Source organism: Salvia hispanica, chromosome 3 (assembly GCF_029641045.1).
Source record: "Salvia hispanica isolate PSC_SH4W2 chromosome 3, Shi_PSC_v1, whole genome shotgun sequence".
Lineage (NCBI taxonomy): Eukaryota > Viridiplantae > Streptophyta > Magnoliopsida > Lamiales > Lamiaceae > Salvia > Salvia hispanica.
Genome location: NC_142694.1, coordinates 22,573,698 through 22,590,067, shown reverse-complemented (window position 1 = coordinate 22,590,067; position 16,370 = coordinate 22,573,698). Strand labels below are relative to the sequence as shown.

Sequence of the window (16,370 nt, the reverse complement as noted above, 5' to 3'; positions counted from 1 at the left end):
GGAGGGTTTCGGGGTATAAATACACAAATATTGTCAAAAAAGCCCCTGCTTTTTCTAAATATTGCTAAATGAGATTTCCATGAGTCGAGAATTGGTACACAAACTAAAATAAAGAGCAATGAACGATATTCTCTACAATATGCGATAATTACGCAACTGAAGGTTAAAATTTAAATTTTTTTACAAATTATATCGTTAGGATATACCATTAAATACTATTAATAATATGGTCTACACTATCCACTAACATTATTTTAAGTAGCATTCTTCTCAGTCCTCTTACTTTACTAATAGACATTCATGTTCTTATTTTTATGGAACGGGTAAGTATAAAAAGTTTCGCTAGTATTTCATTTTAATATGTTCCCTTATTTATGTTTTTAGACGTCATTAACTATTTTCCTATATCGAATACAAAAGGACAAATTGGCTTAAAAATCATGAACTTTCATAAAAGGTTGGTTTTTCCCGTAAACTATAAATATTGCATAAAAAATCGTGAACTTTGCTTCCATGTGCCGATTTCGAATATCGGGTATTCCGGCTAAAATGGCGATATTAACGCTGACATGGACGATGAGTTGGCTGCTGAGATGGATTTTTTTTTTTTTTAATAAACTAAAGCATTACATATTATACTTATTATACTAATAATACTTATCCCTAAATCCCCGAATTGACTGAATTGACGCAAACGAGAATTGGCAAACCCTTCTTCTACCTCAAGTGCTCCCATCTTCAGCGTGGTGACGGCAACGCCTACGACGGCTAGGGCGGCGGCGGGACGGAGGAATTGCGACGAAATCGCGACGGGATGGAGGAGGAGGAATAGCGATGGGATGGAGACGAAATCACGACTGGATGGAAGAATTGCAGCTGGAGGAGGAGGACGTGATGGAGAATTGCAGATGGAGGAGGAGGAATAGCGATGGGATGGAGGAATTGCAGCTGGAGGAGGAGGAATCGCGATGGAGGACTTCACGATGGGAGGAAGAAATTGAAGAAGAATAATATACCCTTGATTAAATTTAATTTTTTTTATCAGAAACTACACAAAACGACGTCGTTTTGTGCGTGTAATAACGACGTCGTTTTGTGTATTAACAGCCGGTATGCCAGTCACAACTCCGACAACCACGTAGGATAAGTTTTGGCCGGAAATATACCGGGTTGGGTCTTACAAATTTACACAACCCGGCAAAGTTCACGATTTTTTTACGCAACATTTAGTTTACGGGAAAAACCAACCTTTTATGAAAGTTCACGATTTTTAAGCCAATTTGCCCAATACAAAAGGCTTCATCATTATTTCGTTTTATACAAAAAGTTATACTCCCCCTCCTCATAATATATGTCATGCTATTCTTTTTAGTTTATCACACAAAAGATGTCATATTTATTTTTTTGGAAAGAGTTCTTTCTTACGTTAATATAAATATACTATCTTCTCTCTCCACTCATCACATAAAATAACATCTCCTAAAATCTCATATCACATTACTCAAGTGTGTCATTTAGACGGAGCTTGTATCATTGTTTTATATTGGCACTTCTTTTTTTTTATCATTCTTTTTGTTTTGTACCCACATCCATGTACATATGACATAATGTATTAAATGGAAACGTGGATGAAACTTTTTGTATATTTTATACAAATTTTAGACAATTTATATCAATATGAAACAAATGTGAAATATTTTGTATGAATTAATTAACCTTACAATACATGCTCCCGTTTTTCCCATTTGTGTCTATTAATAGAAGTTCCCTTCACATTTGACAAGAGAGCATATCTTGACTGGTTCAATTAAGTCCGGGGCCTTGTAAATAGGTCTATGTCTCTGCATTACCGGAGAGCTTCTTCGAAAGGCCCGTGATGAAGTAAACATGACAACAGATGCATTAAACATCGCCTTCTTAATCGAAAACCGAGGAAACATGTTGCCAAGATTAGAGTTTGCCATTTTACCAAACAAAAAAACTCTCACTTCTCTTGTTTATGGAGTGGATACATCATGCTGTTAAATAAAACATTTTATGGTGTTGGAATTAGATACTAGACTTTTTCACATTTTATTTGATGAAACAGTTCCCAATTTATTTCAAATTAAAGTAATTAAATGCTAAATAACCAGGGTAGATAGCTATAAAATTGAACTATCTTAGAATCAATGAAGGGAAAATTACTGGGTGCATATAGATCAAATACCATACTGTTATCAAAGTAATGTATTCTTATACCATATGATCATCTCCTACAACGTAGGCAAACATTCTTAAAAAATAACAGATGCTTGATGTGTGTAATCAAGGAATTTCCTGTAGAAAAAGAAAGCTCCATAACCACAACTAGTGTAGGAGTAAAACCATGGAACCATCCTCATGAACCAAAGCTACAAGACCAACACCAAATCTACAGTTCACAAAACCGATGGAATTGCCAGCACTCTAGAGGGAAATAGATGATGATTGACAGACAATGACGACAGCAGTTATAAGCTGTCAAAAGGAAATTAGCTTGGATCACACTAGCTGATCTGCTCATCACTATAGTGTTACAATGACTTGGGAGAATTCGCTTATGTGGCTACGATTTTGATATTCTCTTCAGTAGTTTGTACAAACCGAACACGTTATTCTGCTGCCAGAGATATGGAATAAAGAATGAACGGTACTTGGGAGGTGACATTTCGCGATCCATGTAATGCATTGCTGCCATTACCTGTGAATAAAACAATCAATGAGATAACTGATAATGTTTTTGTGCACGTGTGTGTGTAAGAGAGAGCGAGAGTTCAGACCTCCCATGTATTCAAGTCACTCCCACGAGGAATGTAAGGTCTTTCGAGATGCAGCTCTACAAGGAAAGTGCATTTGGCAATATCTTGGAGCTGCATTGTTATTAGAAGAAAGAAATGGAGAAAAGTTAAGTCATTGATCCTAGGAAAAAATATATATTCTCAATTTTTTTAGTAAACAGGAAGAATGAGTTACATATTGTTGATCTGTTGCCTGGTTCTTGTTGTTAAAATAGGGTGGAGCAGCAGATGTGCCACCCAAGGTAACGTTGAACGGAAGAGGGAGAAGACCTCGGAATCCATCGTCTATCCATCTCACTTCTCTGATGTACTCAGGGACAAAAAAAGATGATGGGAATCTGTGCCATTCACTTCCAACACACAGGACTGAACCTATAATACGTACAAAACTTTGGCAAAGTGAGAAAAGTGTAAACAAAATACACACAACACCAAAGAAAGATCCTGGAATATTTGAATAACATTTTTAAGAGATACTGCACAAACACAGCTAGATTATATCAAAGAATATCCAGGATATAACAGAGAATGCAAGTGTGCATATTTGTAAATCTTGTCAATGCCTAATAGGGTTATAATCTATGGGTTATGCTGAGAATCCTCACTATGTATACTAATGTGGTACCCCGTACAAAAGAAGCAGGGGTGTTAGCTTTAAATACGCCGTCTTTAGTCTACAGTTGCCAAATTGCAAGCCACATTTATAAAACTCTCGGGCTATATTACTATCATATTAGAAAAATACTAACACTAACTGAGTCCAGCTTTAAGATTTATAAAGCAAATAGCATTTGACAGAAAGATAACATTTTATAAAAAAAGATTATGTCAAGGGTTAGAACCCTAAGAGCTCATTTTTCTTTTTTAGTAAACTATCGGCCTAAAAAGGCTAAGGCCAAAAGTATAGCAATCCAGGCCCACAGTTCGGATACACTAATGATTTTTTAAAATAGAAGGGAACTAATGATGGCTGGATAGAGTAAAGAGTTAGTTATAGTTTATAGCCTAAACACTGAAAAAAGTTCATTACAACCTCAACTTTGATTTAGCTTATTTTATAGCCTGAATTCTGAGATTTCAATTATAGCCCAAACTTTGAGAGGTTGTTAAATTATAGTCAGCAACAATGTCAAGTTTGTGGCTCATTTCCTATTGTTTAAAAGCAAGATTCATTTAATTGATGTATGGGCTTTGCCTACAGTTACAAGACAAATCGACAACGTTGAGCAATGAGGACAAATTTTACTGGAAAAGAGCGAAGAACGACTATTGTCACAGTTTCACCAAAATGTGTCCAATACTGAACCTAAGTTGTTGAGTATCAGTACATCAAAAAGATCGAATTGTCACAGTCGACAAAGTTCAAGCATCAACGAAGGAATTTTATAAAAAGACTGAAAATATGCAACAAACTTTGACAATATTGTTGCTACCGGCTATAATCAAACAATTTCTCAAAGTGCGGACTACAATTGAAAGTTGAAACTTTACTCAAAGTCCATGCTATAAAAAAATAAATCTAAATTAGACTATAATAGAATTTTTTTTTCCAAGTCCAGCCTAGAAAATAAACTAAATCAAAATTGAGGCTATATATACACTGAGAGCGGGAAAGTAGCTATAAACTATGATTAAACCAAGGGAATGTAAAAGGAGGTACCTACCTTCCCCAACATCATCATAGTGTTCCAAATGTTTGTAAATCTCCACAGGAGCTGAATAACCATTGATTAAGGAAAATGTCCTAGAATGAGAGGCACATAAAATGAGTCCAAGAACCAAAGGCCTCACTGCTTTTGCAATCTGTAAAACCACATCAAGATTAAGTTCAATCAGTTGATTCTGCTCCAACCGAGCCAAATCATAATAATAAGAAGATTGTTTTCTGAAGAAAGAAGCCACACCGTAACAAGAAGAGAAGGATCATTAGGATTGTACTTATCCCGAAATAAATCAGGAAGGCTCTCAATGACAGCTGAAGCAGAAACACAACTAAGAGGGTATATCGGATAAAGGAATCTGCAAAACATCAACCACCATTGTCATCTATATTCAGTGTACACTAGCTAAGTACATTTTACCTCTCTGATTTGATGAAAAGATACTAGAGCAATCATAAAAATTACTCCCTCCGTCCCAAGGTAGATGTCTCACTTAACCTTTTTAGTTTGTCCAACAAAAAATGTCACATTTCTTTATTTTGGAAAAAATCACATTTATATATACAAATATGTTTTCACTCCACTCAACACACAAAACAAAATCTCCTAAAATCTTGCGTCATCACCCAAGTATGAAATCTATATTGGGACGGAGGGAGAATTATTTTTTCAATTATATACTGATATGAACGCATCGATTTTCTTGAACTAGTGGAGTGGATAATCATGGAAAGTGGTAGTTAGAAGATCACGAAGAAGTGAGCATTTTCACTCCACTCAACACACAAAACAAAATCTCCTAAAATCTTGCGTCATCACCCAAGTATGAAATCTATATTGGGACGGAGGGAGAATTATTTTTCCAATTATATACTGATATGAATGCATCGATTTTCTTGAACTAGTGGAGTGGATAATCATGGAAAGTGGTAGTTAGAAGATCACGAAGAAGTGAGCAGAGGTTACTCCATGGGCATCAGTTACTTTCTAATACAATAATTATTACTTCTATTAAGTTATTATCATTATAGTATTATCTTTTGGAATTCCATGTGTGAAGAGAACATATATGGTAGGCCTGGAAAAGAGCATCAAAGTATATTATTAGAGAACGATAATGTGGCCAAGACTTTCCTTGTTGGAAAAAGTTTTGAATACTTTTTTCATTCTCATTGAATTCTGTAAGGTTACCATGCCTACTGTACGTTACACTTCTATTGCAAATATCTTATCGAGAGTAAACGGACGAGCCGCCTTTCACTTCGAATCATATACAGTGTCTGCTAACAAGATATCCACAAACCTGAGAGAGTCTTTGCCCATTTTGCTTTAGAAGTTTAGGAGTTGGATACACATAGAATTTCATATAAATGTTTACGTTAAGATAAGGAGACAATCAGATAAAAGGAAGTTTGGCAGTATTTAGGCGTTTTCCAATTTAAGAAATAGCAATGATCCACAACAAAAATATATCCCTCCGTCCCACCTCAAGTGATTTATATTATTTTTTTATCCGTCCCACCAAAAGTGAGTCATTTCCCTTTTTGGAAAAAACCAACACTTTCACACTCCCTACTTTATTATATTTCCTACTTTATTCTCTCTTCACCTCTCTACTATATTCACTCTCTTACTTTATTCTATCCACTTAACTCACTAGTCACTAAAAATACATTTTAATTAAATCCTATGCCCAAAGTAGCGCCTCACTTGAGGTGGGATAGAGTATTAGTGTTTCTACTAGGAAGAGAAGACTTAGTCATGCAACACCTTTAGAGACAAAAAGTGCATAGATTAAGGATAAAGATTGTACAAAAGAAGCCAAACCCAAAGAGGATACATTGAGAAAATTTAAAAAGTTCAAGACTTGAGTCAAAGAAGAATTTCATTTTTACCTCTCTTCCTTGTGCGGCTGCAAAGACATAAAAGCTAGCCAGATATAGACAGGTGAGATGATGACTAACAACTCCGGAGCATATTTTTTCTTTACAATGGGAAGGATCGCAATGAAGAGAAGCGCAAGGATGAAACAAAAGTTGAAGCTATTGAACCCATTCTTCAGGTAAAACAATGGCCCTTCAGTACCATATAAATGGCTCTCTCCACCACCTAAAACATTATATATCAATAGATTGAGAATGGATGATGTCCACTTTCCATAGTAATATTGGTCAACAACAACCGATAGTGCCTGTAGAATTTGAAGGGACGTGTGTAAAGACCATATCAAATAATGGAAGAATTAGAAAATTGGAAGAGATGACAATGTTTATAATAGGTGTATGAAGAGTGGAGCACGAATTTGGTTAGACATGTTTAATTTGTCGGAAAATTACACTCACCACTAGAAAAAGAGAAGTGATGACACCAGACAGAAATGCATGATAAAACCTTTTCTTGAGGGAGAAAATTGTAAGTGGCAGAAATGCTAGGACTGAGAATGGCCAACCAAGAATAACTCCAGTGGCCGCACTTAAAACTGCAGCTGCGGGCTTCTCGAAGAGATAAAGTGCTGATGATAGAGACATCGCATACATAGAGAATGAACTTGGAAGGAAACCTGTATGTGCAGCAGTAATCATGAGTTGATGTGAGAATTTGATGAGAATTCAGGCCTCAATGCTACATGCATTGTTTAGGTTAATAAGTCAAAAGTGGTATCTAAACAATTACTCCTTCCGTCCTTTAAAAATAGCAACTTTTGAAGCAACACGGGTTTTAATGCACGATTGGTAAAGTAAGAGAGAGATAGAAGAAAAAGTGATTGAAGTATTGTTAGTGGAGAATGGGCCCCAACTCATTAGAGAGAAAAAAAAAGCTTCCTAAAATAGAAAGTGCATAATTTTAAGGGACAGACCAAAACGGAAATAGTTGCTATTTTTGAAGGACGGAGGGAGTCTAATTTTTGGGAGTAAATGGATATCCATTATCGACCCTCTTCTTTTTTTAAGTCAGAAGTGGAAACTTCAAAAATGCGTATAATGAAGAGTAAGGACCAGGTCATATTAATTGCACTTACTAGTGCTAGCAAAAAAACAACCGCTGGCCAAGCATAGCATTGCCAGTGTATACGAAGCGAGACGTTTCCCATACTTTCTAGAAAGGGCCACAACAAGGGCAGCATCCGCAATTACAGAGAGAATACCAAGAAAAATCCTAACTGCATAAAAGACTCTCACCTGAGTTTTTAGATTAAAAAGAGTCACTATGAGTAGAAAAAAGTGGGGTTCAGCATAAAAAAAGGAAGGGATTATGAAGAGACATCTTACTTTTTCTTCTCCAAACCACCAAGAAGCAGGCAAACCGACCAATTTGTGGAAAATAATGTACAAGTATGACCTCAACGCAAACTGGGAGCTGCAGAAGGATGCATAAAGGATGTTGGAATCAAATTGTAAAACATGACACTCTTTATCAGAACAAATTTTGATTAGTTTTGTACACTTCCAAGGAACACATTTTAACAGACGGTCACTGACTCTAACAATAGCACAGAGAGTGAAAAGTCTTAAATATCTGTAATCACAAAAGATAAAATTAAGTATGATAATAAAGAGATTCGACGTTGCAGTTATAGACATGGCGTATATCCTTGAGCAATTATGGAACAGAACATGTCAATGTTAATGATATTTCCATCTCCTTCAAGGCAATTCACAACTAAGGAACGGTAGAAAGGAAAAAACACAACAACAGACGAACAGATCAGTGAATCAATCGCCGCAAAAGAAAACCTAAGCGATCAACGAATTGAAAACAAAAAATAAAAATGGGCGGTGACCTGTATTCCCAGGTTTGGAATCCGGTGTTGTAGAGTAGGAAATGGAGAGGCTCCCAATAATTGAAGACCTCGTCGCAGTCGTGAATAATGTTGGATGAGGCGCTCATGTAGCGCAGCACTGCCAGTGACACCAGCGGCAGGAACCACCCGAGCCTCTGGTCGGCGGCTGGCTTATCCGGTTTGTCCACCTTGGAGTAGGGAGAAGGGGTCTGGAGATCGGGCGGCGAGGAGCGCCGCTGCCTCGTCGTTAGAGCCATGTAGTGATGCTTTTTCCCTCTGTTTTTTGCTTGTGCTTTCGGTAATGTCAGTCAGCTCCGCCTCCGGGTCTTTCACTTTAAACCGCTCGGGTTGGTACCCAGTAATAAAGTTTACTAGTACTCCCTTTTCTTTTTCCCTTGTTTTTTTTTCCTCGAAGTATACTACTCCTATTTTCATTGTTTCGTAAAAGTATGTATTATTCAGAAATTAATTTACCATCTCTATTTCATAAAAATATGTGTATTTTCCATTGTTCGTTTCATAAAAATATGTGTTTGCATTTTTGGAAAGTGAAAATTTATTTATTGATTTTAAGAATAAATAAAATTATTATTATGTCACAATAATTGAAATGGTGGAGAGGTAATGGAGTTGGACTTGCATACACGAATTCTATGGCTCGAATTCGATTGAACTCAAATTTTTGAAATAACTGCTGAAAATCAAGCCCCGGTCGAACCGGTCGGTTCATCCGGTTCAAAACAGCCCAACCTCCTGAGGGCTTTATATGTTCAAAACACTGACTATAACCGACCGATTTTCTTATCGATAAGCGTGCTGCTATTTTAATTTTCTGAGAAATACTCTCTCTGTCCATTTAAAATGAAACGTTTTCCTTTTTTTGGCTGTCCCATTAAAAATGAAACGTTTGTTAAAATGGAAACAACTTTCTCTCTATTTTTTCATTTCTCTTACTTTACTCAACCTTCATTAACTCATAAAATAACACTACATAAAATCTCTCCTGATTTCCAAATATTTCATTTTAAGTGGAACGGAGGGAGTATATGGTAATGAAATATAACTCATTATTATTTTCTAAGCACATAAATTATTTCATATAGTGTAATTATCTAATAGAACTCATAAAAATATAAAAACGACAGTACTTATTCCAAATAAATTTGATTTGTTTTACTTCTTTCTACCGCACTATTCACGCCGGATTTGCTTCCGAGCACCATTGATGGTACTTGGAAATTGCTTTGTTATATTCATCATTTTACATATTTTGTGGCTATGTAGATGTGCTCGGAAAATGCTCAGTTATTTTAATTTTTGCTCAAAAATGTGCTTGCAATGTTGTCAGAAATTTGCAAGCACACCTGTGCTGCTTAGTGTTTGGTGGTTGGATACGATTTTCCAAAATAAGAATGTAATATTTTTTGTGGGATAAATTAGAAAAAAAAAGTGTGATATTTATTATAGTACGGGAGGAATACCATATTTTTTCAATATTGTATTATATAAAGTTCAATTGATAGTTTTGATAACTTACATAGACCGTTATAATTTATGTTTTTTAAAGTATAGTTCTATTAATAATTATATTAAATAATTTATAAATTTTGCAAGATCAATCACACGAGTTTAATACGATGTGATAGAACTATTTAAATATTTTGCAAGATTTGATAAATTTTGAACTTATGTACTGTATAGAATAAGTTATATGTAAATACAAAAATAATGAGTTACGCTATACTTTACAAATAGAAAAATAAAATAGTAGCACTGTTATCTATAAGAAAATCGCTAGCTAATTATTAATCAATGAAAGAAAGAAAAACCAAAAAAGGCGAAAGAAAAAAATAATAAGAGAAAAAGGAATAAAATACTATAGCACCGAAGTGAATAAAATATTTAAAGGATAGAAAGAAGTAAAAGTAGGAATTTCATATTTGCGTTAAAACGACCGTGTTTCACTCCACAGCACCCTCTGATGTGATTAATCCACATTGGAGGATCCACTTCCCTCTTACTTTATCAATTTTATCTTAATTCTTGTGCTATATTTATTGTTCATATTTTTATGGAATGAAACGAGTATAATTTAAAAAGTAATAGAGAGCAAACAATGATAGAAAAGCAATATTGATGGATAGTGGGATATACATTATTATTACTCCTTCTGTCTCACTTTAAGAGTTTCATTTGAGTTCGGCACAAATTTTAACAAATATAAAGAAAAAGTGATGGAAAAAATAGTGAAATGTTGATCCTACTTTTATATAGTACTCCCTCTGTCCCACAATAATTGTCACTCTTATTGTGGGCACTAGTTTTAAGAAAAGTAAAGAAGAGTTGGTTGAAAAAGTTAGTGGAATGTGAGACCTACTAACCATTTATGGTAAAAATAAAGTGTGACGATTATTGTGGGACGGACCTAAATGGAAAAGAATGACAATTATTGTGGGACGGATGGAGTATTATTTTATAATAAAATGTGAGTGAAAAAAGGTTAGTGGATTGTTGGGCATATTATCATTTATAGAATATTCTAATCAGGACTCCTAAAGTGGGATACTTAAAAATAATAAATCGGGACTCCTAAAGTGGGACGGAGGGAGTAGTATTTAATGATGAGCTTGATAAGACTCGTTACAAGCATGGTTTTATAGGGGCTTATTACACTAACATAGTTGATAATGTGAGAAAAAGTGGTGAATTTGAGTGTGTAGGGGCTATAAAGTGTTGAAGCGGCAAAGTGTAGGAACAACTTGATCACTCGGAAAGAAGCGAAAAATGATCAGAATCGAAGATAAGTTGGTCAGTTGCGGACAAGTAATGAAGCCTGCTTAGACAACAAGTTGATCAAGTGGAGTTCACCACAAGAGATGATGAGTCATAGGAGAGAGAAGAAACATCAAGGGCATTAATGTCAAGACATGATGGGCTTACCCTATGGATTTGAGCCCAATGTCATCCTATAAATAGTAGAGAGAGTGTACACAAGAGAGAGTTCGACACCATCATCATCTTTAGTCACCTCATTTTCATACTTTACATTCGTAGCATGGAGTAAGCAAGTTCGTAGCAGTTGGAGTCATCGTTCTACCCCTACTTTCCTCTCTTCTTCCTCGTCAAGGAAGGAGAGACCTAGATCTGTCAAGAAGTCATCGTAGTTTGTGTTTTCCTTACACCCCGAGGGGTCAAAACAATTTCTACTCTGTTTTTAGTTCATCTTTTCCATAACTCAGTTGTTTTAATGTTTTTCTCCTAGTTGCTACTCTAGTTATCTTTCCGTTTGTTAATCGATCTTTAAATCTTTGTTTTGGATTCTGCTTTAGTTGTGTTTGTTAAAGATCGTTTATGAAATGAAGTTTTTAATGCACGATATTTTGGATCTGATGTTTTTTGCTTTCATTGCTTTCGTTTAGTTTTAGCTCAATTCTGATTCAAAGTTATATCTGCATAATTTAGTTGTTCAAGCTTAGATCTGAGTTTGAATGGAGTTTGCGATGCATGTTAGCAGGGACGGATCCATATGAGGATCACAAGGGGCAATTGCCCAGCTGAAAAAAATTATTTATACTATTTTGATCATTAATTTTTAAATGTTTTTGAAATATCCTCTATATATGCCCCTTCTCTACTTCTTAAAATATCTTTATATATACTTTTGCCCCATCTGTATGGAATTTCTGGCTCCGTCCTTGCATGTTAGTGTAGATTAGTTGATCTCTGAGTTAGATTATCTGCTGATGTTTGCTTGCTGTTCTGTTTTCAATTTCTCGTAGGTAGATTTACGTTTTAGTTCGTCAATAACGAGGCTTTTAATTTTATTGGGTTTGGAGAAAATAGGATCCACATTTCCTTGTACAGTTTCCTCCCATCAGCCATTTAAGAATCCACAATTTTCCATTTATATATAGGACAAGAGGAAGAGGAGTGTGGTGTTTAGAAATACTACCAAATAGGAGTACCGAGTACCAACAAAAGCTTTAATCACTAATAATGAAAATGTTAAGCCACTGCAAAACTAAACTACACCGCTATCCTTTTGTTATGAAGTACTCCTAGAATAAACTTATCAGACATTAAACGCCCAAAATTATTAAACACAAAAATGCAAGTCACCTCATCGATATAAGGCTTATTAGACCACATATGAGGTGGTAATTGGGCACCCCATGAATCAAATATCTGTGTGTATGCAATGAGGTCCACTTGGTGGACAATGTATTCATCTATTTCCTCTGCAAAAAGATAAGTAAGACAGAAGATTCCTTGGTGCAATGAAATTTGCACAATGACATCACTGGCTTGACTAACAAAGGATCTTCTTCCATTTCAGATAATCTAAACTAATTCAACAGATTTAGATCATTTACCAGTTACTAGTAAGATTTCAGACATAATACTTCTAAAGGAACACATTTAATGATGAAAGCTCCTTGTTCTTCTCTACTCTTCAGCTGATCATAGATGCTTAAATTTATAGGCCAAATTACACCAAAATTCACCATATATTATTAGAAAAAGAAGAAAAATCAAAATCCAATGCGCTGCGTGACAAAAGAGACAAGAGTGCATCAGCTACAAAGGTGATTGAACCAACCAACTGATGGTGCCAAGCTCAAGAGGTGGCTCAGCCTCAGGATAAGACCGAGAGCGCTGTCGAAGTGGAGGAGGATCCTGATAGTGCTCGCAAGAGGGACCACACACGCAGCTGGAGATTCTCGTTTTATTGATTCGCATTATAATCGTCATCATTCAGTAATCTACAAAGCTTCTTTCTTCACCTCAAAACATCCTTTTTCGTTGCGAAGTGCACTCACAAATTGAGTTACGAAATTGAACTAATTAACCTCTTGAACCACCCACAAATCGAGAAACCACAGACATGTCATAATGAAATCAAAATAATGTTATATTCATATGCCAATCAATACTTTATTATACACAACAGAAACTGAATGTTCATCATTCTTCAAACTTTGTTTGTTTGGAACATCTCAGGACACCAACTAAGATGCCTAGCATGAAAAATTTCAAATAAATGGCTGTATATAATTTTTTATCTCTCTCTCTTTCTTAGTTACAGAACACCAAATAATTAACACAATGTACAAAAACAGTTTTGACTCCTATCTGCCTTGTGTCCAAGTGATTGTAAGTTGATTATGCGAAGCTGTCGGATTGGAGCTGTTGGAGCTGTGATCGATAGAAATGTCCCTCTCCGTGAAGAAACCTGGCTGCTTCGCCTGTGGCAGCGTCACTTCATTCCCCAGCATGAACACCACAGACGACATGTTTGGCCTGTCGTCTGGGCTATTCTGCACGCACAGCAGCCCCACATGGATCGCACGTTCCACTTGTCCCAAGTCGAACGCCTCATCCAGACAAGGATCAACTAGTTTTCTCAAACTATCTTCCTTGTAAAGACTCCACGCCTGCACACAGTTTCAGTTGCTTCAGATGATCAATCACTTAAAAGAATAAGAAAAAGTGAAGAGTACTGCTTACATGTCCAAGAAGGTTGAGATTATGGTCTTTAAGGAGGAAACCTCTGTTTCTGTGGCCGCTAACAAGCTCCAGCACCAGAACACCGAAACTGAAAACATCGGATTTGACTGAAAACAACCCGTCTATAGCGTATTCTGGAGACATGTAGCCGCTGTGAAAGAGTAATTCATGTTAGGATACATATGTTTAGTAAAATCAGATTTATTTAAACTTGATTTTCTTACTATGTTCCAACAACTCTGCGCGTCTGAGCTTCTGTTTGGTTTCCTCCGAAGCTCCTAGCTAATCCAAAGTCAGATATCTTGGGAATCATATCAGCATCAAGCAATATGTTGCTAGCTTTGAGGTCGCGGTGGATGATTCTCAGCCTCGAATCTTGATGAAGATATAGTAGCCCTTTAGCAATTCCGTTGATGATATCGAAGCGCTTTTGCCAGTCAAGGAGCCTACTCTTTTCTTTGTCTGTCCAAACATATGTATGATTAGAAGAGAGCCAAAGTGAGTTTATATTTAGAGTTAGGAAAAAGTTTGTCACCAAATAACGTTAAGTCGAGGCTATGATTAGGCATGTATTCGTAGATCAACATGTACTCCTCTCCTTGAGCGCAAAATCCCAGAGTCCTCACTAGATTACGATGCTGAAGTTTGGCTATCAGCATCACTTCATTTCTCAGCTCGTTCACTCCTTGGCTCGACGTCTTTGACAAGCGTTTCACAGCAATTTCTTGCCCGTCTTCCAACATGCCCTGAACACCATTTTGAAAATGTGAAATGCCAACTATGCCATACAAATAACTTGAAATTGCAAAGAAATAGTAGCATCTTTTACCCTATAAACAGGTCCAAATCCGCCCTCACCAAGCTTGTTCTTGTTTGAAAAATTATCAGTAGCTTTCATGACCGTAGGCAAGCTAAAGAACGGCAGCTCCCCTTCTTTCACATGAGTTGCATTGAACAGCCCTACAACTGCACAACATCAACATCAAATTCAATCACACAGAATCTACACAACTTAAACACATAACTATACATACCTTCATCGTTCATACTTGTATCATTCTTTCTCCTCCGGCCATAAACATAAACGAAGATTAGGCACACAAAAACCATCACCACTACCGACGTAGTACTTGCTATAACTATAGTTCTTGTTCTCCCTCTATTTCCGCCATTGCTGCTCGTGCTCGACACATCTTCAATCAAATAAAACCAATCATCAAAACTAATCTATCTCACATCTTGTTGATCAGAAGCTTCTTACTTACCACCAGGCTCAGAAGCAGCCATTCTAATATAAAGATCCTGGCCGGACGAAGCCATAGCTCTGATATCGATCAAGTCGCCATGGTAGTACAAGCAACCACTCCCGTCTCCACTGATATTGAGCTGAGTATACGCCACACACGAACAGTCCCTCAAGCAATCCAACTGGCACTCCGCAAGGCTCCTCCTCTCCACATTGTAAGTAGTGTTGCGAGTATCAGGCAGCTTGATGGCAGAGTACTTCAAAAACTTATCCCCAGCACAGCTCAACGCAATCCTCCTCACGCACCCATCCGACCAGTCCGCACGCCCCCAGCTCTCCGGATCCCTCGGCACAAACCTGTCAAGACATCCGCACGACGGAGAGGTACCCGCATTGCAGCTGCCGTGTGGACCGCACCGCGCGTAATTGTCGCAGTTGTCCACCGGCAAGTTGGTGTAAGATGCCCACGAATTTGTCCGATTGTTCCACGTGGAGCGCACTCCCTCACCGTTGGGATTCAGCCTCGACATCGATAAGACCGAGTCCCCGATGATGCCCTCTGTATAACGCACCTCGTTGGGGAAAATCTGCAGCGACAAGTAGTAGGTCGGGTCGTTGCTCGTGTCGGGGGCCCCGCTCCAATAGAGCCCGTTCCACGGCCCGATCCTGTACTGGATGATATCTCCCTTCTTCAATAACATCTGCGGGTATCCGGTGGGGTCCACGTGCGACGAATACTCGCCTTTCGCGGGATCATCGTCGCTCTTCCACGACGAAATGTAGGTCTCGACGCCGGTGACGTAGTTCCACCCCAGGCGGATTCCGGACAACAAGGTATCGCAGGGGTAATCGAAGCTCTGCCACGTAAATCTATCATCGTTTGCATCTTTGACGATGAGATTCCCGGAGTCGAGCAATTGCGCGATTGGATTTGGGGCTGGAGTCGTAAGCGCCGACGACCAGACGGTGCTGTTAGTTCTGTTAAGAATAGCAAGGACGCCGGGCGCCGTCACCGTTAACACGCCAAATCTGTCTGTGAGCGGAGACTCTCTGTTTGCGACCCACACATATGTGGGAACGCTTATTTTGCTGTACCAGATTCCAACGTAGCGATTGGTGGAATTGTTGAGGTTGAAGAAACCGAGCTCGAATACTCCGTTTGCAGAAACGAGTGTTTCTCCATCAGTGATTCTTGCAGAGGTGGTTATGGTGTCGCTTGCAGTTGCAGTAGAACGGATTAGCAGAAAATAAATGAGTAAAAATTGGTTTCGGAATTTGTCCATGCCTGCAGCTGATGTCTTCAACTTTGACATCAGATATGATATGGCATCATCAACCTAATTCCGGTCAAAAAT

At 37.5% G+C, this 16,370-nt stretch overlaps 2 protein-coding genes across 3 annotated transcripts; both read right to left on the bottom strand.

Annotated features, from left to right (window-relative positions):
• Positions 1-2,216: 2,216 nt before the first annotated feature.
• Positions 2,217-8,599, bottom strand: LOC125213175 (alpha-1,2-mannosyltransferase ALG9-like). The gene is made up of 10 exons (XM_048113570.2): positions 8,262-8,599; positions 7,750-7,837; positions 7,500-7,659; positions 6,823-7,040; positions 6,376-6,671; positions 4,724-4,838; positions 4,484-4,622; positions 2,995-3,191; positions 2,802-2,891; positions 2,217-2,722 (listed from the first exon to the last, which is right to left on the bottom strand). Exons 1-10 carry the CDS (start codon positions 8,516-8,518, stop codon positions 2,588-2,590), a joined length of 1,695 nt encoding a protein of 564 aa, XP_047969527.1. The 5' UTR covers positions 8,519-8,599; the 3' UTR covers positions 2,217-2,587.
• A 4,561-nt stretch (positions 8,600-13,160) lies between these two features.
• Positions 13,161-16,370, bottom strand: LOC125213172 (G-type lectin S-receptor-like serine/threonine-protein kinase At4g27290). 2 transcript variants are annotated; one of them, XM_048113564.2, is made up of 7 exons: positions 15,035-16,370; positions 14,804-14,962; positions 14,599-14,729; positions 14,305-14,515; positions 13,994-14,231; positions 13,770-13,920; positions 13,161-13,696 (listed from the first exon to the last, which is right to left on the bottom strand). In XM_048113564.2, exons 1-7 carry the CDS (start codon positions 16,326-16,328, stop codon positions 13,391-13,393), a joined length of 2,490 nt encoding a protein of 829 aa, XP_047969521.1. In that variant the 5' UTR covers positions 16,329-16,370; the 3' UTR covers positions 13,161-13,390. The 2 variants fall into 2 exon arrangements, with proteins under 2 accessions (XP_047969521.1, XP_047969520.1); XM_048113563.2 differs by having other exon boundaries at positions 14,599-14,735; positions 15,035-16,369.

Excerpts from the sequence above, each read along its gene's own strand:
- LOC125213175 (XM_048113570.2), bottom strand. The coding sequence starts at position 8,518 with ATGGCTCTAACGACGAGGCAGCGGCGCTCCTCGCCGCCCGATCTCCAG. Across the intron at positions 7,660-7,749 it reads GGTGGTTTGGAGAAGAAAAA|GTGAGAGTCTTTTATGCAGT; the intron begins GTAAGATGTCTC and ends CTAAAAACTCAG. Across the intron at positions 4,839-6,375 it reads CAGCCGCACAAGGAAGAGAG|ATTCCTTTATCCGATATACC; the intron begins GTAAAAATGAAA and ends GATGTTTTGCAG.
- LOC125213172 (XM_048113563.2), bottom strand. The coding sequence starts at position 16,328 with ATGTCAAAGTTGAAGACATCAGCTGCAGGCATGGACAAATTCCGAAAC. Across the intron at positions 14,736-14,803 it reads TACAAGTATGAACGATGAAG|TTGTAGGGCTGTTCAATGCA; the intron begins GTATGTATAGTT and ends GATGTTGTGCAG. Across the intron at positions 14,232-14,304 it reads CCTCGACTTAACGTTATTTG|ACAAAGAAAAGAGTAGGCTC; the intron begins GTGACAAACTTT and ends ATGTTTGGACAG.